Source organism: Xenopus laevis, chromosome 7L, assembly GCF_017654675.1.
Source record: "Xenopus laevis strain J_2021 chromosome 7L, Xenopus_laevis_v10.1, whole genome shotgun sequence".
NCBI classification, from domain to species: domain Eukaryota; kingdom Metazoa; phylum Chordata; class Amphibia; order Anura; family Pipidae; genus Xenopus; species Xenopus laevis.
The window spans coordinates 38501213-38526923 of NC_054383.1; the positions used below are offsets into that span (position 1 = coordinate 38501213).

A 25711-nucleotide genomic window follows, 5' to 3' on the forward strand; every position below is an offset into this window, starting at 1 on the left:
TTCGGAAAGATTTGGACACTGCAACTATTTGCAATATCTTCTAGGCCACCATCACCAACAATCAATAAGCAACATCTCCTCTCAGTTTATTAGTTTGTATTGCCAAAGCTAATGGGCTTTTTGATGTCATTAAGGTCAAAACAGCTGCATTAAACCTAGAGTGCCCTAAAGTAGGCTCATAAAAGCAAAAAACGTGGCAATCACGTAACTTCTTCATTATAGATAAACTATACAGAACACTGCTTCTGTGACTGAACAGGAATTGATCTATAGTAAGAATTGATCTATAGTGCACTGCAATTGCTTCCTTCACTTGGTCCACTCAGCACTAAACAGTCCGTGACGCCATCAAACAGCGACAGGTTCCAATTGACGCGCTTGGAGAGCGCCGCCCACAAGCCTCTGCTAGCAGTGATTCCGCAATGGAATCCAACCGGGATGAGGCGCAGCGCTGTATCGCCATCGCTTTGGGAGCTATCAAGAGCCAGAACACGGAAAAAGCCTTACGATTCCTAGAGAAAGCGCAGAGACTATTTCCCACCGAACGGGCCCGGGGTAAGACACGGAAATAAGCCCCTAATAGGGGAGCGGTCGGTGGAGACTGGTGTTAGTGGGGGAGTAGCTGCGTCACAAATGACTTACGCGCATGCGTTCATTTCGGTGTTGGCGCTTGGCCTAATGGGATACGTAGTTCTCTAAACACAGTACAGCGATACTATTTCTGTCATAACATAATGGATTAGGGTTGGGTAACGTTTTTATGTGTGTTAAAGACACAGTTCATTACAGTGTGCAAGAGTACTGGGGCTTTCAGTTCATCAGATAAAAGAAATAATGCGTAAAAGAAATCTTGTGAACTACTCCTGTTCCCTGCACAGAAAACATGGCTGCCGCCAGGTGCATGATGGGAGCGGTGTCCAAGTCTGTCCCGGCTGTGTGCGCGTTTAACCTGGGCGCATTAAGCAATGTTAAATATTAAACGTTTAGTGGTATAGATTCCCAAACTCTACATTGGGGTCTCTGTATTCGCAGAATTGTTTTTGGAAGTTTGGAGAATTTAGGATGCTTTCTAGCAAGGTGAACTACATGTCCCACAATGCACCGCGGCTACCGTGGTAATAAATACAGTGAGAGTCGGTCGAAAAAAATTGCTGTTTTTAGTATATGTTGTGTCCTATTTACCCCACACTCCGAGTACTTTGCTAGCTACAGGATCCATAGCAACCTTAAAGACAGGACAGCTATTGGCGTGTGTTGGAAAAAGACCGGTCCCACTTATACATTGTCAGCATAGGGGTTTCTCATATATACTGAAGGTGAATGGTGCAGTATTTTGGTGCCCTGGCCTGTACTGAGTATCATGGGTTATACAATTTGAATCAGTAATAGTCACTGCATGTAATACTAATTAGAATGCTTTGCTGTTAGACATGTGCTGGCTTATCAGTTCACTTGGGACAAGGAGTCCACAACCTGAAGCAGCCAGTACCAATATGCAGCAATTGTCATATGTCTGTCTTGTGCCACCAAATCAGACCATGTTTGTCAGAAGAGCCAGTATTACACTAGGCAATATTGTCTGCCCATCCAGCCCCTCTGAACCAAGTTGGCAGGCCTGTGTTTGTGTCTGAAAGGGCCTCAGCCCTGACTTGTATCTGGTTGCATCTTACAACATGGAGGTGCAGTAGTTAGCATTGCTGCTTGGTAGTTCTGGGGTTCTGCTCCAGCCAGCAACAAAAAATGTATGTTGTCCATGTATCTGTGTGGGTTATCACTGTTTCCTCCCACACTTCAAAAATATACATGTAGGGATTATTGACCATGGTATGTAAATCTGATAGGAACAGGTCCGAACTGAGAATTAAAATAGGCCCTGGCATTTCAGGTACACAGAGGCCCAAACAGCCCCCACCAATCCACCAAATACTGACTTTCTATGGCACCTTATAGCAGCCCCACAGATTGCCAGTCCGGGGAACCTTATACTGTAATTTCCATGAGGACAGGGACTCTATAAAAAAGGATAATATTAGTAATAATCTCAGCTAGATATAGATCAGGCTGGATGAAATATTTGGGTGGGTAGGGTTGCCACCTTTTATGCAGAAAAAAATACCGGCCATCCTATATATTTAGATTTTTTCCCTATTAATAACATTGGGGTCAAGCATCATTTTTACCGGTCAGGCCGGTGAAATACCGGCCGGGTGGCAACCCTAGACCCAGTCAGCAAATCTTGGTATGTATGACATTATCAAAGTTCAGCCTAGATTGAAATCCATGAGAAATTTATTTTGGCCTGAATTTCTGTAAATGTCTCAAACTCTGCATTTAAGTTATTCTGAATTTGGCACCAATAGTTAGGTGTTTTATCAAAAGCAACAGGCCCAGACTGGCAATCTGTGGATTTTGGTGAATGCCAGAGGGGCTGCTGTAAGATGCCATAGACAATCATTATTTAGTGGGCTGGTCGGGGCTATTTGGGCCTCTTTGTATTTGGAATGCCAGGGCCTAATTTGACTCCTAGTCCAGTGCTGAAAAGCAACACCCTTTTTCCATTCTGCTCCGCGGGAGAATGGGAATTTGGTTGAAGGAGACACATTATGCAAAAAACAAGAACGAGCCAGTGCATTGTACATTGTACTAAGAAGGGATGTGCTAAAGTTGTAGTTAGGATTGATTTGTTAAAAATTCTTGCAAAAACCCTACTAGTCCCACTGATCTGTTCTGGTGCCTCCTTTCCCAGACTGTGCAGGGGGGGCAGCACTCGGCACACTGCACTAAAGTATAGGAGCATGTGATTGCAGAGCAGTCCACCCCACGTTTGAAACACAGAAAAATGGGGGAGCTCCAATAAAGCTAATGGTCATTTTTAGCCCAGTGTGATCCTAGCACCATATTGTACTCATCCTTGCTACAAGATTGGGGAGATTTTCAGTTATGCTTTGTCTCGTTTAATGATTTCCAGTTTTTTATTTAGCAGGAGCAAAACAACTGAGATTTGGAGTGGTCCCTTCATTGCTTTTTTGTGCAGCAGATGTATTCTTGATTAGTGTAGGGTACTTTATAAAACTGGTTGTTAGAGAGAGATTTCCTTATGTTACATCATCCTACAGCAAACTCTTCATGGCTGTGCTGAGTCAGTTGAATTGATTTTTTGGTTCACAGTGTTATGATTTAATTTTCATGTTGCTGGCAGTTCTTCAACTAGGCATACATGTGCATTGTCTACCTCCAATGTTTGGGTGCCTTTTAAAGGTGCCTGATCAAAATTTTCCTGTCAGACTGATCGACGAGGCGACCGATATCCAAGTCTCTTGGTCGGCTCTTCTCCCACCATAGACGCACCGAATATCGTACGAAAATTAATTTTGTACATTATGCAGGTGGGTCTCTGGACACCTTTAGGGAAATAACAAATGGATCCTGAGCACTGGATGTAGAGGTTGGATGGAGAAAATGACAGTTGAGCTGGTGCTTACCAATATATCGGGCACATTTAGGAATATATGTTTTAAGTAACGCTTTGCGACTTCGTGTTGCTGAGTTCACATAGCACAAGTGTACAAAGAATCGACTGTAGGGCATTGTGGAGAAAGAGCCTAAGACGAGTGCCCATTCTCTAGCCTAAATGAAAATGCCCAAAAATGTAGATAGGGATCTACCAGTAGATTCTGAGCTATGATGCTAGCAGCTCCGCAATAACCTCAGACAACTCGATCCGATCACCCTTTGTAACATTACAAGATTACAGTATTAGTGGTGTGAGAAAGGGATGTTATTCATTGAAATGCCCTCCGTTAGTGTTCCCTCAGATACATGAAGCTGCAGATGCACGGTAGAAAGTTGGGTCCTTAGGAAAGCTATACTGCTGATCCTACATATTGCTTAAATTAGCAACGGACAGGCCGAGTGCTCGCCATTTAAATGGAGTTTGACCTAAATATCTTGCAAACAGTTATAGATTTTCATAAAATTGGATCCTCCTCGTTCCCTTCTGCCCAGGCCCTGCTTGTTTGCAGCTGCAAAAGTAGAGCTAATTGGACCGGCACAGTTTATATTTATAGTATATTCTCTTCTGCAGGTGCATTCAGTTTTAACTCCGCTTGAGGTGAAACAGCAGAGCTGGTGAAACGGATCAGAACTTGCAGCTTATAGATTTGGCTTCTTTCAGGCTTTGAAATGAGGGTCCGTGACCCCAGCTGCCAAAAAACGATTGATCTGCGAGGCTACAATTCTATTGTTAATGTTTCTTTTTATTGCTTATCTTTTTATCCAGGCCTCCTCCTATTCCTATTCACATCTCTTGTTCAGACCACTGCCTGGTTGCTACGGTAAATTAGACCCTAGCAGCCAGGTAGCTCTTAGAATATCAATCAGAGAGCTGATGAATAACAAACTAAATAACTGAAAAACCCTAAAAATTAAAGACCACTTGCATATTGTCTAAGAATAGCAATGTCTACATCATACTAAAAGTTAATTTAAGGTGAACTACCCATTTAACCATAAAACCAGAATAGGGGGGTTCCTGTCAGGTTTTAATTGTTAGTAGCCAGAATCAAATATATCTTGTTCACCTATTCACAAAAAATGGGACCTGGTCAGCTTCTTCAATAAATCATTTGTAGGGAGGACTGATTTAAAACTTTGCACATTTGTTCAAAATCACAATTTATTGTGATTCTAAATTGAGCTAAATAGATATACAGTATATATATATATATATATATATATATATATATATATATATATATATATATATATATATATATATATATATATATATATATATATATATATATATATATATACACACACACACATACATACACACTTGTGTGGTTTGAACATATTTTGTATGATGAAACCTAAAGCAAGCTGCCTACTCCAGTGGGAGCTTACATCTATAAATGCATGGTCATGTAGAAGAAGTACTATATGCAGTATAGCTATTCCATCCGTGCTATGAAATTAAAGCAATTGTTCACTGTCTGAATTCTGAGCCAATCATACTGCACCTTCGTTTCATGGCACCAGAAATATGCTTTAAGTGTGATGGCAGAAAGGGAAATCAGTCACCTGCAGGTAAATCTGTGCTACCGCCGGCGACAAATCTTCCAAAAATACTTTCCCACCGACAATAAAGTAGATTGTCGGTGGGAAAATATACGTGATGCTTGTTTTCCGAAGTCACCCGTATGTTGCTTTGCCTCTGCCATAGCCCTTAAAGGGCACCAGTCACCAAAAAATAGTTTCCCCCACCTGAGGTGTGGGCTAATAGAGTGGTGGAAATAATAGTTTGTTTTTTTAAATTGCCCCCTGCTGGGGCTAGGCCATCCGCACCGGGAAGGAACACCCAGTGCGAGCGGCCATGTTGTGTAGCGTGTGTGTAATGAGTGGCTGACATAGGCTCCTCACAATCTGATATCACACTCAGCCGACACCTCTGGTTGATTTATGTGGCAGGTGATCTTCAAAGCAACAGTAGCACTAAAAAATGAAGTTGTTTTAAAATAATGAAAATATAATGTACTATTGCTCTGCACTGGTAAAACTTGCTCCAGAAACACTGTTATAGTTGATAAAATTAAGCTGCTGTGTAGCCATGGGGGCAGCCATTCAAGCACAGGATACTCAACAGATAACAGATAAAGTTCTGAAGAATCCCATTGTAAACTACTGAGCTTATCTGTTATCTGCTGTGTATCCTGTGCCTTTTCTCCTTTTTCAGTTTTGAATGGCTGCCTCCATGGTTACACAGCAGCTTATTTATATAAACTATAACAGTGTTACTGAAGCAGACACACAAGGTTTACCAGTGCATAGCAGCAGTGCAGTACATTTTCATTTTTTGGTTATTGTTAAATCTATTTGCAGGTCTCATATGGGATGTATTAACTGTTGGAACAGGACACATATTTTGATAATGTGTGTGTGTGTGTGTGTATATATATATATATATATATATATATATATATATAACGCGTTCCCCTGGATTTTGCACCATTTTTCTGGTCCCCTGTACTACTGTACTTAATTTGTGCAAATATTTTAATAATAATTGTAGTTATAATAACAAGTAAAAAGTTAAATGAGCTATGAATCTGCTTTGACTGTTTTATTGCCTGGTTGGTAAAAGAACCATCTACACAAAGCATAATGAAACTCCGGCAGAGAACATTGATGGGCAAAATGGCCCCTCTGACCGTCCTTACTTCTTATTATACAACTGAGTGACCAGGTTGCAGCTAAACTCACACAGGCAGACCTGCGCACCATAACGTTGGATTTTGTGATATTTTGCTGTAATAACCAAATGCAGAGTTCAATGAATATAAAATGTATACTTTTACTGAGCATAGTTTTTTGACCTTTGTTTTAATTATAACAAATTTGTGTTTTTTTATTTTTTATTTCTTGAACTAAACTGAGAAGCTTAAGTTACTCCCTGTTTGGTCTTTGCTAGGTAGATAATCATATTACCTTTGTTGTAACTGTTTTGTTAGCAGAAAATGTGTTCTACTAATTAACTGCCTCGCAACAACCAGCAGGGAGTAGGTTCAATTCCCCTGTTTGCCCTGTTTAGTTCAAGAATTATCTAAAACCTTTGGCACGTGTATATTCAGAACAAGTTGTTCATTGCACTTATGTTAATCAAGGGTATATGTTGCCCCTTTAAACGTGGCCCTACACTTGCTGATCTTCTACTACAGTATTTGACTGATCAGGTTGCAGTCTGATGGAATGGATATCTTATGAGTTTTTTTGGGCTAACTGCACCAATAATCAGAAGTTTGGGGATTGACAAGGAGATGCTGCTCATCTTAATTTCAGGGATCTGCCAGTGCACTGGATATGGTGCATACTAGACAGTGGACTTGATTGCTACGTGGATACTAAAATGATACTAAATAACCACACACACACACACACTCCTACCTTTGTTTGGTTTATAGGCACCTTACATTCGATAAAGATAAAAAACGTGACACTACCACCAGCAAATAGATCAAGGAGTTCAATTAGTAACTGCTTGATTATTATATGTAGCCTGGGTCAGGGCTGTTATCAGTGATCAAAGGGCCCTATACAGGTAAAGGATCTGTGATCCAGAATGTTTGGAACCTGAGGTTTTCCAGATAAGGGATCTTTCCATAATTTGAATTTTCATACCTTAAGTCTAATAGAAAACCATGTAAAAATTAAACCTAATGATTGGTTTTAATTTCAATAAGGATTTATTATATCTTAGTTTGGATAAAGTACAATGTACTAGTTTATTACTACAGAGAAAATGGAAATTATTTTTAAACATGTGGGTTATTTGAATAAAATGGAGTCTATAAGAGACAGCCTTTCCCTAATTTGGAGCTTTCTGGATAACCTGTTACCAGATAACAGATCTCATACCTGTTCTACTAAGTTAGCAGGGCTATCCCCCCCCCCCCCAGGGGCCCCTTTTATTAACCCACTGGGCTCCCTGACTGCTGGGTCGTGCCAATAAGTAAATTGGGACCCCAATAAAAAAAAAAGCTAAGTACGGAAAGGCCCCTAATCCACATTGACCATTTCCCAATAAGATAAAATTCAATCCATACTCTACCCAAACCCTCTCTTTGTCCTTTTCAACTCCGGGAACCTCCCTGTCACAAGGGCCCTGACTGCAGTATCCCCACAAGGGCTCATGTGTTGATGGACCATATATAGCTAAACATATATGGCTAACACATTTATGTATCATACAGGGTTAACACTGTTGGACTATTTGCAGTGTGTGCAAATACTTGGTTCTGACTTGGTCACAGTAACCTTCAGTTAGAGACTTCTCCTGGTGCATATCACTGATAAGCCACATTTAATGAGCATATACTTTCTTAGCCAAAAACTAATTATGTTTTCTCCACGTAGTCTATTTTTTCATAATACGATGTATTTCTCGTCATTATAATGATGCTTTTCTCATCATCACAATGGAATATCTTTGTCCTTTACCTTATAAATTCTCTTATCGAATCTTAAATAAACTGAGTTTGTTTCTGACTTACCTACCTGTTGGTCTGTTTCATACAAACTCCCAGATCTGCGTGCCTGGAGAGACAATCACAGATGATCTACCAGTGACGGTTCAAAGCGAGTGCACTCTTAGCTACAAGTTCTAAATAGGACGGTTCCAGTTATTGCCCTTTCATGTGTTTTACATACTGTATATCTGGGCCCACTCCTTTATGGAACAGTAGGGTTTTCAATGTTGCTGCATGTCTGCTAATCTTTCCATTGACGTGAAGTGGAGCACATACCTGCACATTTTTGGATGTGAGTTGTGGATCTATGGCAAACCATGCCAGTTGATACCAGTAGAAACAGAACAGCAGTAGTTGAAGGCATTGTGACCTCCAGTACAGATGCCAGTGTGCCATAGTCTTAACCAGCGAATGGTAGAGCACGGCCTTGTTGTTGCACCAAAACCCCCTTGTAAATTCCATTATGCATAGTATTGTCTCCACTAGCAGCTTTTTGCTCACACCTGGGTTGCCAAAGCAGCAAATGCCTCTGGTTCAAAAGTGGCTAGAGCATAGTGATAATGATAAGAAATACAGACTTTTTAAACAAATACTTGTCATGGGAAAACATGTTTTTTTCAAAAGCATCAAATAATAGTGCTGTTCAAGCAAACTTTTGCAATGAAATCCATTTTATATTTTTTTTAAAGATAAAACTTTTATTGTTTTTCACAACATAAAACAAACATAAACAGGACATGCCATATCAATGCTATGGTGTTAGATATAATTTCCATGACAGATATTTAAGTATTTAACATAGTATTGATGTTATATCCCAGTACTTTGGCTGATGCTTTGTCTCTAAATCAGAAGCAATTACTCATTGAGACATGCACAATTAGGCTTAAATTGTTATAGACTTTGGTTCTCTTGGGTATGTATGTCACTTTTCCCACAAATTGTAAGTTATGTAAGAGAACCACAACCGACCAGCCCCGCCTCCCACCACGGACTCCATATTTTATCAAATTTCTTTTGTGAGCCTCTAGCGAGCAAGGTAAGCTTAATGAGCGGCATATTTTGATTTATTAGTGTAATCCAGGTTTGCACTGTAGGGGGTTTAGGGCCCATCCACGTCATAGAGATTATTTTCCTGGCATAATAAAAAAGGTTTCTATATCTAGTTCTGGCATGATTGGTAGTTATGATGTCATCTATAATTCCCAATATACACACCTGTGGTGTAAGTATCCTTGGGAAATAGAATTTGTCATCTAGGAGTTTGAGAACCTCAGTCGAGAATTTGGCCACTGGGGGATAGCTCCAGGCCATATGTAGAAAGTCTGCTCCCTCTCTCCCGCCCTATGACATTTTGCCTCTGGATTGCGCCCCATGGATCTGAGTCGTGTGGGGGTGAGGTAGATCTGTTGTAACCATTTAAATTAAATTAACCTGTCTCTTACAGAGTATGAGTAATCAGGGTCGGACTGGGGGGCTTCGGGCCCACCGGGGCTACTGCCCCAGGGCCCTGCTCCGGCCCCCGCTGCTAATCCGGCGTGCTTCATTGGACCAGTGCGCGTGCACGCGGCGCCGCGTTTGTGCGCACGCGCGCAGCAATAGCTTTGTGCGCATGCGCAGATCCTCTATTCTACCGCGACCCCCGACAAAGTGGGGTCGCGCATCCAAACTACGTAGCGGATCTGGGCCCGGGGCCCACCGGGTTTTTTCCCGGTGTCCCGCCGGCCCAGTCCGACACTGTGAGTAATAGTAGCTTTTGTCTGTTGCCTCATCCCATTCCTCCTCAGTGATGTTTGGGATGCAAGCTTGCCATTTACAGTATGCTTTTTTGAAAGGTGAGGGGATTGTTTGTATTAGGGTTTTATTCAATGTTGACGTTGGTTTAGTTAGTGTTACGGAACAGAGTAGTGTTTCAAATTAGGGTTGGGAAGTTTGTATATCCAATCTACCAAATTGTGCCTGGAATACCTGCCTAAATTGGAAATATCTAAACTGAGATAAGTTTGGTTCAGCGAGTTTCTCTTTGAAAAATTCATAAGATCCAAATGTGGTTCCATCTATTACATCTTGCAATCGTCTAATTCTTTTTTTAGGCCAGTATAGAAAATCAGGGAACTTCTAAAAATGGGTAAGGCTGGATTTCGCCCATAGGGGTGTGTTCGGGGTTAGAACTGGAGGTTGTTGGGGATAAAGCTTGAGTGCCAGATTCCAAGTCTTTCTTCGAGTAGCCATAACCGCTGGTAAGTGCTCATAATCTGCTGGTGCTCTATACGGAAGATGCCTGAGGCCTTCTAGTGATCCCACAGCCAGCACTTGGAGATTCATGTTTGGGTTGTAAGGGTCTGGAAAGGATGTGAGGATCTCTGAGCCTATGAGTAAGTGCCCCAATAGGCACGAAATGCATTAAGTCTCATGTCCTAATACATTTTTCAATTTTTTTATATTTGTTTCTTTATTATTGGAGATCCTCACATCCTTTTTGGATGCAGTGTTTTTGGACTTTGCACCTTGGGACTGAGGTGAACTGTGAGTGTATCCTCCTTTACTATCTTAACCACAATTTTGTATTTTTGACTTAATATTTACTTGTTGAGTGGTACCATAGATATTTGCTGTAATGTGGCAGTAGCACAAACCCTGTTTCTATTGTAAGGGTCTGGGTCAAACCACCATTGAACATAGTGCAGTTGACTGGCTAGGTAATAGAGGTATAGATCTGGGAGTCCCAAACCCCCTTCTTTAGTGGCAGGGACTAATTTACGCCAGGCCAGCCTGGGTGTCTTCCCCCCCCCCCCCATATGAAGTTTCATAGTGCAGCACTGGCTCTTTATGAAAGCACATGACCAGGCAAAGTGACCTAAGATGGCTGCCTACACACCAATAAAAATACACTTGCTGGTTCGGGAATTACATTTTATATTGTATAGTGAATTATTTGCAGTGTAAACAGTGGAATTTAGATACAAAAACTACACCATAAAAATGATGACCGAATCCCTTTAAGTGCTTTAGATGAGCAAATTTCTAAGCCGTGCAACTCAGACTTCAACAGGTACATAGTCCATTAAGTTTGCCCCGGTAAGAGTTGTCCCGTAAAACTTTTCTTTAACCAGGCGACATCATTTTTAATAGGTTGTGTGTCATTGATGTGTTCTTTCTTATGAAAGTTCATCATCAAAGTGCTGAGCAAAGAATTGATATGAAATTTTAGCCAATGTAGTTAATTCAGGGTAAAACACAGGATTTGCAAGTTGACAGCTGACTAGCTTCCTTAAATTAGATTGAGCACCTCAATTATCCTCTGCCTGAATACGTGTAATTGGAAGAAAATCTTTTCCCAAGCAGAAAAATAGCAGCTAATTAGTGTCCGAGGCAGTTTAGAGCAAAACTTCTGAAAGTCACTTTCTCAGAGACAGACCAGTAATATCAAATCATTGCTTTGTAAATCTAATCTGAACTGTGTCTGGAAATATAATATGCTCCATTTAGTTCACTGATTTATTTACAGGCAAAGGCAAAATATACTTTAAAGGTAACCCTACGTGTCCAAATTTGGTCAAGGCAGTTTGGAAAATTTTAACCATTTTGTTGGATCTTGTAAAGGTCTGAAGTTTGCCCAGGTTTGTGACCTTACAAAAGATTTCTTCTTGAACTTCTTGCAGTTAAACATATCTATAAATTGGTTCTGTTGCTGATCATGGTCATTGACTGACTGAGTTACATGGCTACCATGCAGACACTGCCCATTCAGGCAACTGCTGCTGAAAAACTATATCAGTCCTGCTGTCAAATGAACCAGTGACTGGCTTGTTCAGCTGCTGGATTGAGCAGATCGGTTTGTGCGTTGCCAGCAGCTTGATATTTAAATAGCTTTCTTGTTGCAAGGGCTACTGACCATGGCTACCTGGTAGGGGCTTTCATTTAATGAGCATGAGTTCTAGAGGGCATTAACAGAATAGTAAAAAGAAAGCAGCAATAAGTTAAAGGGAGGGTTCATCTTTTTGTTAACTTTTGGTATGTTGTAAATGGCTAATTCTAAGCAAATTTTCAGTTGGTCTTCATTAATTTTTTTATATAGTTTTTTAATTATTTGCCTTCTTATTATAACTTTTTCAGCTTTCAAGAGATGGTCACTGACCCCAGTTAAAAAACAAATGCACTTCAAGGCTACAAATTTATTGTTATTGCTACTTTTTTTAGTACTCCTCTTTCTATTCAGGCCCTCTCCTATTCATATTCTATTTTCTTATTCAAATCAATGCATGTTTGCTTGGGTAATTTGGGCACTAGCTACAAAATTACTGAAATTGCAAACTGGAGAGCTGCTGAATAAAAAAGCTAAATAATGCGAAAACTACGAATAATAATAAAATGAAAACCAATTGCATATTGTCTCAGACTATCTCTCTCTACATCATACTAAAATAAAGGAGAACAACCCCTTTAAGTTACAATAAGGTGTAAACTTGCCATTATGTTTCCAAGATAAAATATGGAGACTGAATTGTGCATGCAAAGAGACCTCTAACTTATAATGTAGAGCAGCTTGACGCATGTTAAGTCTTAATGTTCCAGTTTTTCTTTCTGGATGTTGCCCTTGGGCATTGTGTCCTCTCTCATGGTGGAGCTTTCTTGCAGAGCTTTTTGCCTATTTGCAGATTCCTTCACTGATTTGGGCCAAGTTTATGTGTCTGACAGAGACCAGCTCAAAGGGTGTTTGATCAGGCTGCTGACTATGAAAACCATGTGAGGCCTGTGTAGTAAAAAAAATGAAATGTTGTGTTGGTGACAAGTCTCATTTTTTCCTTTCTTTCTTTTTTTTCTTAGTGCTCTATGAATCCCTATCGCAGAAAAGCCAGCCTGAGAACAGCCAGACTGACAGCACAGAGACTACAAACCCTCGCCTAAGGAAGAACACGGCCGATTCCACCCCATCTGCAAATGGAGAGGCTGGAGGAGAAACGGGCAAGAGTTACACACCAGATCAGCTAGAGGCAGTGAAAAGGTCTGTAGCGATTGCTTGTCATCATAAGTGTCATCATAAGCTATGATTCCTGTATGGAAGATTGAAATAGGGTTTTCATGGTAAAGAGAAATAAGGTGACTGTGGGACAAAGTAGCAGATGTTAAAGACCAGCTTTGCCTTAATGTCAGTGAGTGGAGCCTATATACTGTGAACACATGGGACAGCCGGACAGGAAAAGTCATTGCAGCAGGTGGTTAGAAAAGGTGTAAGTGGGAGCACCTACCATCAAGAGTAAAGTAAAGGTGGTGTGCAGGGTCAGATATACTAAGTGTGAATAAGAGACAGAAAAGAACGACCCTTTAAAACTTAACTTTTATTGGTAGTGTAAAATAACGGATGTCTATTGAGATTGAATTAAAATCTGCATGGGTAGTAGCGTCATAGGGGACATGCTAATAGAGACCACCAATTTACAGCTCCCAGGTCTGCTGTAATAAGGATCAGTATTGAGCCTGCCAGACTCGTATAAGGACCTCTCTATTTTATCAGCAACCGATAGTGCTAGCAGGAACCTAACAGCTCATTCCATCCTTTACAATGGACCACACAGCAGCCCCCCACCACCAGCACCCTGCCCTCCTACCGATCATTGTCCCATTATTGCGAGAGTTCCAACGCCCTGCCTATGGTAACTAAAAGAATCAGATGCACCTGACACGTGTTTCGCCCGTAGGGTGTCAAAACTCTCGCAATAATGGAACTATTGTTTGCCATTGAAGTAGTAGAGAAGTCCTTTTAAGAGTTGGGCAAGCTCAATACTAATCCTTATTAAAGCGGACTTGGGAGCTGTAAATTGGTTGTCCCTATTAGGGTGTTCCCTATGATGCTACTACCCATGTGAATTTTAATTCATTGTCAATAGACATCCGGTATTTTACGCTACCAATAAAAGTTGTTTTATTTCAATAGAGAATTTGGGACAAATACGGTGGGCTGGTGCAGTTTTACAGGGTCATTTTTTCTGTCTCTTATTTACAGCTGATGGTTAATTATTATTGGTAAAGTACAACTTAACGAAAAGTTTAACAATAAGTCCCACCTAAAGTATTTTTTTTTCCCTCTAGAATAAAACAATGTAAAGACTACTATGAAATTTTGGGAATAACTAGAGAAGCCACAGAAGATGATCTAAAGAAGTCTTACAGAAAGCTAGCATTAAAATTTCATCCAGATAAAAATCATGCCCCTGGAGCAACGGAAGCATTTAAAGGTAAATGAGCCAGGCATCTATACCCAGCCTTTTATTACTGGCGCTAATTTTCATTACAGCAGGCCTGAATATACTCTGCTCCTCGAGAAGATGCCAACGATGCAAATGCCTGGTATGATAATCAGTCACACTGGCCACTTGCCACAAACTGGGTGAAAACACCCAGTTCAGACTGCCTTATTAATGGTGGTTCCTTAGGCTACATAACCACGGACTTTTTAACTTGATTGATGTGCAGCCAAATTAACATTTTGTGCGGTTTCATTTTAGGGTCATTTTCTAAACTGCATAGTATACCTAGGAAAATATGCATTGGTTTTTCAGGGCAACATTCTAAACATGCCTAAAGTTGTGTGTAATTCAATATCTGCAAATTCCAAATCTAAGATGCATGACTCTAAATACCCAAAACAAGTATATAATTTTTATAATATAGAGAAACAAAATGTAAACATTTTCTAATATGATTGAAAACAACTGATTTAAAAAGTCCCATATCCCCCAAGTGCCAATATAAAATATGTATAATTTTATGGAGATTCTTGAGAAACTCACAGAAGAAAACCAATGTTCTGCTTCAGAAATAAGCAATAGTTTAGATTGCAGGGCTAAAACACACGGTAAATTACAAAAGATGCCCTCACAACCTGCATTTTGCAAAAGTAGATCTCTTGTTGAATTAAAAAACTGCTACGGAACTTCAAATACAGAATACAATTTTACCCGTTATTGGCACTTAAAGGGGAACTAACGCGAAAATAAATATTTAATGTAAGCTTCCTCATACTGAAGTAAGAAATTTTCTAAATACAATCAATTAAAAATTCGCAATTGTTTCTGAAATAATCAAGTTTATATCCACTATCCCTCTCAGCATCTGTTTCTCTTCATTATATCTTCATGCAGCAGTTGGGTGTCAGATGAATGATCCAATATATGTTATAGGAGGGGTTCCTTTCCTAGTAGATGAATTAGAGCTCACTCAAATTTCCAGTACAAACAAAATCTAACAAAATAACTGCCAAATTCTGCATGTAATATGAGTTATTTTAACTTTCTATTTCTTCCCTTTCTAATAAGACATCAAACCATTTGTTGCAACTATCCGATGTATCAGTCATGCTACAGTTAGAGGTTTTTACAACATTTTCTAAGAATGGACTGCATATGACTGCCTAAACTACATGGCTTGAACATGGCTGCAAAATATGAATATTGCATTAGTTTGCACTAGGGCCCCACAAATAAACACACTGAGCTTGTTTTGTACATCCCCAAAATCCCCCGGATAAAAAAACAGATTTTCCAGACCAACTTTAGGTTTATAACTGCCCCTTTTTAGGTATTTGCATCACAATTTTTTGCGCAAGCATAGTATCCAAGCAAAATTCTAATATAAGTCTAAACTATTCTAACTTATATATATGGATATATTACGGAAAATACATCAATGGCACAAGTGCACTATTATTATAGTATGTTTGCTGAACCAGACTCTCTCTTGTCCCTTCCCAATAATAAGTAAAAGACCCCTGCTGGGAGCATGTTTAAGGTGCAGACGAGCACGACATGAATTTGCATTTTCCTATAAGTCTTTCCAGAAACAGCTGATGTATCAGATATTTGACCCACTATATGGAAACTGCACTGTAAAAGGTCACTGCAAGTAGAATAAATGGGTTTGTTGCTCATGTGGAATATAATTAAACATTGTTTCCTTATTCTCTGCACCATAAAGGCCAAATATCTTGGATACCACATGTTTTGGGGTAGAATTATATGAACAGGGGAATGCCATATAGAAAATCAATCTATAGACACTGCCATACAATAGGGTTCTTTCCCCAAACTGTAGACGAAGAAATAAAAGCTAATTGTAATTAATAAAAAACAAAAAAGAAACATTTGTTAAGGTGTGTATATTATGCTAGCTTGTGAACCTTCCAATTCAGAAAAGGTCAGAAAACCTCTTGTATGTCACTAGGTGGCACTCTTTCTTTTTGTATGGGGAAAAAACCTACAGAAGTACATACTAAAAGTCCTATTTATGATCATTAGAATGTTCTCTTTTCCGGGGATGTCATTCCATGTCAACATTTTCTAATTAACGATTTTCTCATTAGAATAGATAACATAGTTGCTAATATTCTACAGATGCTGCTGAGATGTGGATCAATTAATGTTGCAAATTGTAACAGTTCAGAGTCTGCACCCGGATAACTGAGCTGCCCGACTGAATCCCCAGAGACAGGAACATTAAACTTCAATTTTGGATAAAAGATGTAAATCAGTTGAAAAAAATCTTTATTTCTGGTGATCAATGTGAAAACAACTGAACTAAAAAAAAAGTGCTTGAAAGGTGTACAAGCCCTTTTAATGGTTGAAATTGCTCAGTTGCTTCTATTCAATCGCTAGGCAGATTTTACAGCTGCTGTATAAGTCTGCTTGTTATGTTAAGTAATGTTGCTCTGGTAACTTCATTAGTTATTGTCCTGCTCACATGAAGCAAGAGATACAGAAATCCAGCTGATCCGCACCCTTGTGTTAACTACACTACCAGGCCCTGTGTTTACCTGTGTGTGCACACACTGAGTGGGTTTTGTCACAAAAATGGGTATGCATGTTTGTGCCAAAATCTGCTTTATGTGTCTGTACCCAGGCCATCGCAGTTCAGACACAGATGTCCGTGGATATTCTGATTCGCAGGCCAAAAATCAGCCTCATCTGGCTATATCCTAAAAGCCACAAGATGTTTAGTATTTTTATCTGCCTCATCATGGCAGGCACCTTTTATCTGTTTTATAAACAAACACCCACCCACTCAGTCTCAGATCCCATTGTTTTCACCCCATTTATCACAATTTAGAATTCAGAATGGAAGTAAATACATCAGAAATATAAAAACAACTCTGCTATTTTGAAGTCTAATTATATTGAGGGCATGTTCATAAATTGTTCTATCCACTTAAGTCGAACTGATTTGCCTGTCTTTTTCCTTTCTGAATACCCAATAATTTAGTTACTGATTTAATATCATCACTTGATATCAGTGATTTGTAGATTTTCATCTACATTATGTTTTTACACTGCAAAATCACTGCAGAAATGATGAACATAGAACACAAACTGACCCAGAAGCACAAGGAGAGAACTTCTGTGTCGGCACATTTGTATTGAGCATTATCTGACTGGTCTGAATGATCCTGTCCTTGGAGACACAATGAACGTGGCTAGCTATGCATGGCACTGTCCTCCCGACCCAGTGTGTGTACTTGAGATACGATAATCCCCAGATTTGTAATTAACTCAGATTCAAAGAGATAAACAGATTCCCTCCTTGAAGAGTAATTCATCTACTGGTTAATGAATAATGCTATTGCGCACTCACTGTGCTTTCCTATAGTCCGGCCTTTGTTTTCTCACCTTATACTTGCAGATAGATTGTACTGCCAGTCTTTGGATGGGTGAATTTATCACCAGTGACTGGTTTTTGCTAAAGTACAGGAGTCTTAACTCAATTGTGATCTAATGAATGAAGTGCAAGTGTGAAAGAGTCTTTCTGGCCTGGCTTGCAATTAACAAAGTATTACATTTATATAGCACTGATATGTTTACACAAATCTTAACTCAAATCAGTCGCTGCCCCAGCGGAGATTACAATATAAGGCCCCTATCCCAGTCACACACACACTAGTGTCAGTTTCATTAGGAGGCCATTTACCTGCTTGTATAACTGACATCAGGGCTGCCATTAGAAATTGCCGGGCCCCTTAAAACAACATTTTCCATGCTCCACCCACCCCAGGTTAGCCCCAGATCCCTCCTACCCCACAGTAAAAAGGTCACCCAGACACGTGCGCTAAAAAAAGTAAAAACGCTTTTGGCAAAAGGATTATAAAGCCTGCCGCCACATCAAGATAGACTCTTTAAGCAGGTACCTCCCCTAACCTCAATTGCACTTTGTTTTAGCATTTGCCTGCATTTCTAATGTACAAATAAGAGTCACTTGGGTTCCGCAATTGGTCCAAAAAAAAAAAATCCACTAGTGGTCAGGACCCCTTACACAAGTAAAAAAAAAAAAAAAAAACATTGGTGGGCAGCCCCCGCCCCCCCAACTTAAAAAAAGATCATTGCTGGTCAGTGAAAAAAAAACCCAGTGCTGTCAGCGAAATGCATACTTCAGAACTTATGACGAGAGCTTAGGTGCCTGCATATTCTTTCTGTACTGCCGATTGGTCACTGAAGTCTCAAGTCCCGGTACAGCTGCACAGAGATATGTTGAACTTCCCCTCCAGCCTATCCAATCCCCATGCAGCTTTCCCGGGAGTAAAGCTGGCCATAGACGCAAAGATCTGATCGTACGAATCGAGGATTGCTGATCTGTTCTTTAACTAATCTGACTGGTAAGACTTTGATCTGAATGGTTAATGGCGAGATGGGAAAGTCCGATCGTACGATGATTCGTACGATCGGATCTTTGCATCTATGGCCAGCTTTAGACTTTAGTGACCAATTGGCAGTAAAGAAAAGCTGCTAGTGTGAAGATGGATCTGGTGTGAGCTCCCGCAATCCCTTTGGAAGTCTGCAGCACTCTGACAGGGGGCATGGCTGAACAAGGAAGAGCAGTATGGCTGGACCCCCCTAAGCCACAAAAACCCACAGGGCCCGGGACAACTGTACCCACCCCCAATGGTGGCCCTGACTGGCATACCCAAAGAAAGTCCACACAGACCTATGCAGAATACACACACGCCTTGATGCTAGCAGCTGTGCCAACTACCAAGCCACAGTGTTACCTGTTCCACCAGTTAGAGAAGGACCACGAGGGTAATTAAGATATATAGCCATTATATAGGGAATAAAGTACCCCCTCTTGTAAAATATAAGGATATTATAAGTTACCGAGGAGTTTCATGACCATATAAAAACACGAGGCCGAAGGCCGAGTGTTTTTACACAGGTCATGGAACTTCGAGGTAACTTCTAATATCCTCATATTTTACAACTGGGGGTACTTTATTTATTATAACACACACATTTCAGTGAGTCATGTGACAGAAATGACATCAGAACTCACTGTTTATAACTGATGACATCAGAACTCACCATTTATAAGGATATAATTTACAAGATATTCATGGCTTTTGTGTATTATATAGCCCTATCCGATATTACTACTACTCCAAACTACATGTTCAGTTCAATTCAGCATTTGCCTATAGATGGCATGCAAGATTTGTAATGCAACCACAGACAGATGGCTGATATTCACAGTGATTGGCTGCCCAATATGCATTTAGTTTCTATTGTAGACAGAAATTTCCCACACATGTTCTCAAGTGTAGCTGTGAGCTAGCAATATTCTGTTTGTCAACAGACAAGCATTTGCTGTGGTTGACCCATAGGTATCAACAAGGTGTTGCAGGTGTTTGTGAATATTTTCAATGAATCACCGCAGATATCCCTTATCCTATCAGTATTGCTTTTTTACATCACCCTTGAAGTGATTCCTGTTAGGACTGGATGAATGTACCTTTAGTGAGTCAGATTTCTCCAGAATGTTCCAGGTGTGAATAGTAAATAATGGACCAGATATTGGAGACCAGTAGCAAGTACAGCATGTTCCTCCTCCTGGTGTTACGTCTGTTTACAAAGAGATCTGCCTGCTGGGACATGAGCTCACGTTTGTTTGATTTCTGTAGACTAGTAGCACATGTAAGTGTTCCCATGTATGTACCAGATGCTAAACATTCACAAATAAGAAAGAAAAGAGGAATTGCTGATCAGGATTTGCTACTGCACATACATGTGTTTCGATGTATCGGGTGCAATTTTGGTGGGTGCTTTTACCCTCAAATGATAGGCGAAATTACAGCATCATGGGCAAAAAGATCTCCTGTAAAGTAGAATAATAACCAAGGTACTGTGACCTCAGAGAAAGTCCAAATAAAAAAGTCTGGCCCAGTGTTAAGGTGGCCATACACAGGCCGACAATGTCAGCAGCTTATTGGCCAGTGTGTGGGCTTCCCCAATCGATATCTGGCCAAAAATCAACCAGACGTATATCGTGCAGGCCTAAGATTTCTTTTGAGGACCAGTTAGTTGATGTGGTCCTCGAACCCACCACCTGCATTCCTGGCCTTGTGATCGGATCGTTGGACCCTAGGGCCTACGATGGGATCAGCTCAATATTGAGCACTCAAGGTGGGCATATTGGTGCAAGATCTGCTCATTTGGAAACATCTCCAAATGAGAGGATCTCCCCATATATGGCCACCTTTACTGTTGAGAGGCCAAACATACATAGACATAGAATCCTGTAGGGATCCAGATTTTATTGTAAAGGCTTGTAAGCTTCTCTAATATGAGAACATTATCCAGTTTAGCCTCAACCAACTATATGTCCAAGGTGCGATTTCCATGAATTTACTACAACTGCTTTAGCAGCAGAGAATTATAATTTTCTGCAGATATTTGTTACCACTGAAGATTATTTTGCTTAAAATTGCCTCTGCTGGGTATTCTTTAAAGTTAGACCTGTAACATTTATTATTAAGTTATAGCTGTCACCCCCTTTTAGAGGCACTTGTACACTTTGGACCAAGGCAGACCAATTACAAGGGTTGTATAGCTGCTGCCCTATTACCACTAACCATTGAGCCAGTAGAAATGTAGCAGCAAAACATGGACTTTGGTTCAGAAATGTGGCTTATTAACCACTGTAGATCTGGATCTGCATCATGTTTAATATATTTATCCGAGTCTGCACCTGTCAACTGTCGGATTGTCTGTGTGTAATTATCTACTGTATGTTGCAATCTCTTCCACCAGGGAGTGTTTGCATAATACACACCATAATGTAGATAATACAAACACAAGAGGCTGGAGCCCTGCTGCTATCTGCTTGCAGCCTAATTGCACATCTGACCTTGTACAACTAAACATAGTTGTCTCTTTGCTGCGCATGCAGTTTCTCAGGGTCCAAGGTGAATCTTCAGACAGTTGCACGTGTCACAGAAAAGAAACTGCCCTTTTTAGAGTTTGTTTTGATGCATTTTACAACCGTTTCTCCCCTTGTAAATGATGTATACAACATGTATTTATTACTGTGTGTGGTTGATAAGAGACTGTATGGACTCTCTCGGTTGGTATACGCTAGTATATGATATGCGTTGAAAACAAAGATGTTAAACTGTTTTTGCTTGCATGCCCATGGTAGATACACCAGTACAGTGGAGCTTCTTTCATCTGGACAATATGGTCTTTCACTAGATGGTTTATTTTCTGATCAGTTGAATATAATACTTTTGTATTAAGATATTTTGCAGGATTAACTTGCACTTACTTTAAACTTACACTGTTTGGCTGCATATAAACCAGTGCAGTCCATAGCATGCAGCTAACTGAAACTCTTTAGCAGTCTGGGGGCCATAACACCCTATTAGAGGGCCACATCCACAGAACCAGTGTTCTTCCAGCTGGACAGTCCTGCTATAGGCTAAGCTCTTCCCATTGGCCGCCTAACTGGAACTATTTATCAGAGTCCACCATTTGATTATTCCTGTGTTCCCTGATGATAAATTGGTGATCAGATGGACATTTTGCCCATAGAAAACTATATGGCACTTCGGCAGCAGATAATATACTTCAGTTAAATCGATTTAGCCTGGTGCCAGATCGGAGCCATTTTGAGGTGTCTCTAGAAGTTCCCTGCTGGGTCCCCAATGAATAAATATTACGGGGATAACATGGGAAAAAGGTAGACATATCCAGTATTGTAAACTTGTAGGCAGTAAGGTACACTTACCAATATTGACAGGGGGTCCAGGTGCTCAAGTCCCAGACCTTCAGCTTGGGGAGGTTATATCAAACTTATAGAATTCAGTAGTAGGCTGGCACAAAAACTGGACTTCAGTCCAAAATAGATGCAAATAGAAAACGTTTAATTGCACAAAAAGGATCATCTCAGAGGGTAGCCACAGCCAAGCAGCCCCTCCATGTCATTAGCCTTGATTTATTCATTCTCCATTTGTAATACCGCGTGTTCCTTTCAGCCATAGGCAATGCCTACGCAGTGTTAAGTAATGCAGAGAAGAGGAAGCAATATGACCAGTTCGGAGAGGAGAAAGTCAGTTCTTCACGACATGGACACTCCGACTTCCACCGAGGATTCGAGGCTGACATATCTCCTGAAGATCTCTTCAATATGTTCTTTGGTGGTGGATTCCCTGCTAGTAAGTAGCAAGATCTCTTGTTGTCTCTCCTAATTATCAGGTCCCTTAACTTCATTTATTCTCTAGAACACGGGTCCCCAACCTTTTTTACCCATGAACCACATTCAAATGTAAAAAGAGTTGGGCAGCAACTTTCTTAGGGGTGCAAAATAAGTGATTTAATTGACCATTTGGTAGCCCCTATGTGGATTGGCAGTCTACAGGAGGCTCTATCTGGCCATAAACCTTGATTTTATGCAGCCAATACTTGCCTCCAAACCAGGAATTGAAAAATAAGCACCTGCTTTGAGAGCAACATCCAAGAGGTTAATGAGCAACATGTTGCTCGCGAGCCACTGTTTGGGGAATTTTTCTATTTTCAGCGTTTCTGAAATTTTCTGTTCAAGTTTTGGGTTATTATACTCATTATGGCATGGCGAATACATCAGACTGCCACGTTCTTAACCATTTGCTACAGTTTATGCAGAATGGTGTTTATGTAGATAGAATGTTCCTTTTCATGTATATAAGATGATGTTCTGTAGGATTGCTCTGAAACATTCAAGTCCCATAATGAATGTATTCAATAAACTTCCTGCATTAGTGTCAATGCTGGACCCAAATCATTGCTGCTTATTCTTCCTCCAGGTAATGTTCATGTATATAGTAATGGACGAATGCGTTACACTCACCCTCCAAGACAAGAAAGGCGGGAACAACAAGGAGACGTGAGTAGGAATCTCTTTCATCTGACCATTCTCTTGCTAATCCTGTGCCATTGAACTCACAGCTGCCATATTTTTATATTTCTCCCAATTATATTATAGTCACCAGGAGCATTATGAGCCAGGGAGCTCTTCTCTGTCTGTGATATATTACACCCATTTCAGCTTCAGTTATGATTACATTGTCACTTATAAATGATTGGAATAATATTTTAAATGGATACATGGCCATTAGCAGCTCTTTCAAAATGTTAGTTTTCTCAGTTTTCAGAAGAAATCAGTACATTTGCCCCTGCACTGAGCAGTTACACTACAGACAGATACACTGAAGGCTACTGGGCACTTGCAGACTACAGTATTGCATACATTGCTGATGGACAGAACTGGACTGGTCTTTCAAAAAAAAAAAAAAAAAACTTTGGGATGTTGGGTCAGGCTTACATCCACTAATAAAAGTCACCTCCAAATGGTCCGAATTTTTACAGCATGATGCGTCTCCCTTCCGACTTGGTGAAGTCTATACATGACTATAATAACTTGATTTTAGCGGAGAGTTGGAGGATACAACAGTTCAAACTAGCCCATTTAGGCTATGGGGAAAATCTTTATAAAAGATAATTTTACCAGAACTCAGTCGTATTGCCCCAAGTGTGAAGAGACTGATGTAAGCTTGTTTCACTATGGTCTTGCCCAAAGTTTAGACTTTTTTGGAGTGAAATCACTCGATATTTAAACACTAGATTAAAAATAGATATAAAATTATTCCCTTGTTTTGTTCTATTGCACTTAGATGCTATTTTCAAAGCCTGAACTACAATCTAGCCCTCAAAAAACAAGTATACTTATTACTTTGATATTAGCTGCTTCAAAGAAATCTCTATTTATTTTCTGGCTAGGGTTGGGCAGATGGGCAGAGTCGGGAAGATTAAATCGCCTGGCGACTAATCTGCTCTTCTGTGGGGCGACAATCTCCCCGAACTGCCTTCCGTCTGCCTTTAGCCTGCTTGAATGAAGAATCGCCTGCGCTAATGCACTCACGGCGCTTCGAATTCCGAAGATAAAACTTCGGACGACTTCGGAAATCGAAGCACCGCGAGTGCATTAGCGCAGGCGATTCTTCAATCAAGCAGACAGAAGGCAGTTCGGGGAAATTTTCGCCCTGCAGAAGAGGCGATTAGTCACCAGGCAAATAAATCTCCCCGAATCTGCCCGTCTGCCCCAACCCCTAATAAAAGAACCACCTTCAATATCAGATATCACTGCATACCTTAACCAACTCAGTTGGCAAGAATCTTTACACGTTAAATAAGAAGAAAACAGGTTCAGAGAGTCATTCAAGCTTACATGGTCTTTTTATTTTGAAATTTGTGATTCCAGAAACAGGGATCAAATATTTAAGTTTCTTCATACCGTATGTAAAACATATGTTAGTCTATGATTTTGATCTGTATTAAAAAGTAATCTTCTTTGTCATCCACTTGATGTTTGATTTTTTATTTATATATATTTTAATTTATTTATTTTTTAACTAGCACACTATAATTGTTACCTGTAACATGTTTCAGAAACAGCAGGATTGTAGCCGTCATGTTTTTCTTGCAGTCCATTGTGTAAATCTAATAAAATATTTGAACACAGAGCTGGACTGGTTGAGAAAACGAAGATTACAAAATAAGTGACTTTCCCTTGGTATAAAGGCTGCACCATATGAAAGTTTACATTCTCTTTCTGTCTCTTTTTCTTTAGAGTACCCTGGGAATGTTTGTACAGCTGATGCCCATTCTGATCCTGATCATTGTATCTGCTCTGAGCCAAATGATGGTTTCCACTCCACCTTATAGTCTCAGTCACCGACCGTTAGTACCAATCTTCTCATATATATCATAATTTCTCATTTATTTAAAGGTTTATACTGCAGTTCATGTTTATACAAACTGTGGATCCTTCTAGAAGCATAGTATGGAGGTCCAATACTACTTCCAGTTTTATATATTACTGGTACCATAGCCGATACAGCAGTGCTTTCATATAACCTTGTTATGAGCTCACCATATATCCACCCTCCAATGGGGCTTGGCCTAAAAAAAAAGTCTTAACAAGCACTGGCCTTTGTTGTAGTTGTGGGTTCCATCCAGTGATGTTCTCTGCCGCAGAGCAGCAATTGTGTGTAACTGGCAGAAGTGAATGACGTAATTTCTTTCAACTGCGTTTTGTGGGTTTTAATGTAATACTAACTGTATTCCACCAGAGGGCACCCATAACGTGCAGCCAGTTTTTCTATAGCCCACTCTGCTAATCAAAGGCTGGCAACACATTTTTACAAGTAGTTCAATTGGTTGACCAAACTGCTTGATCTCTTTAAAGGTGGCCATACACTGGCATTTATATTGATTCGCCAGCTAATCTGCACGTTTATGGGGCCCTCCGACAGGCCTTCCTGATCGATATCATAAATCAGCCAGTTCTCGATCGAGGAAGCGTGATTATTCTGCCGGATCAAGGACAGCATTATC

General features: G+C 40.2%; 1 protein-coding gene across 1 annotated transcript in view; it reads left to right on the forward strand.

Moving 5' to 3' along the window:
* Nucleotides 1-306: 306 nt before the first annotated feature.
* dnajb12.L (DnaJ heat shock protein family (Hsp40) member B12 L homeolog) overlaps nt 307-25711 on the forward strand; it is a 28687-nt gene continuing 3282 nt past the window's right edge. Inside the window, exons 1-6 of the mRNA XM_018225391.2 lie at nt 307-555; nt 12852-13029; nt 14115-14260; nt 22315-22494; nt 23122-23201; nt 24945-25054. Coding sequence (XP_018080880.1) covers nt 423-555; nt 12852-13029; nt 14115-14260; nt 22315-22494; nt 23122-23201; nt 24945-25054 — 827 coding nt within the window. The 5' untranslated portion in view covers nt 307-422. The remainder of the gene's footprint in view (nt 556-12851; nt 13030-14114; nt 14261-22314; nt 22495-23121; nt 23202-24944; nt 25055-25711) is intronic.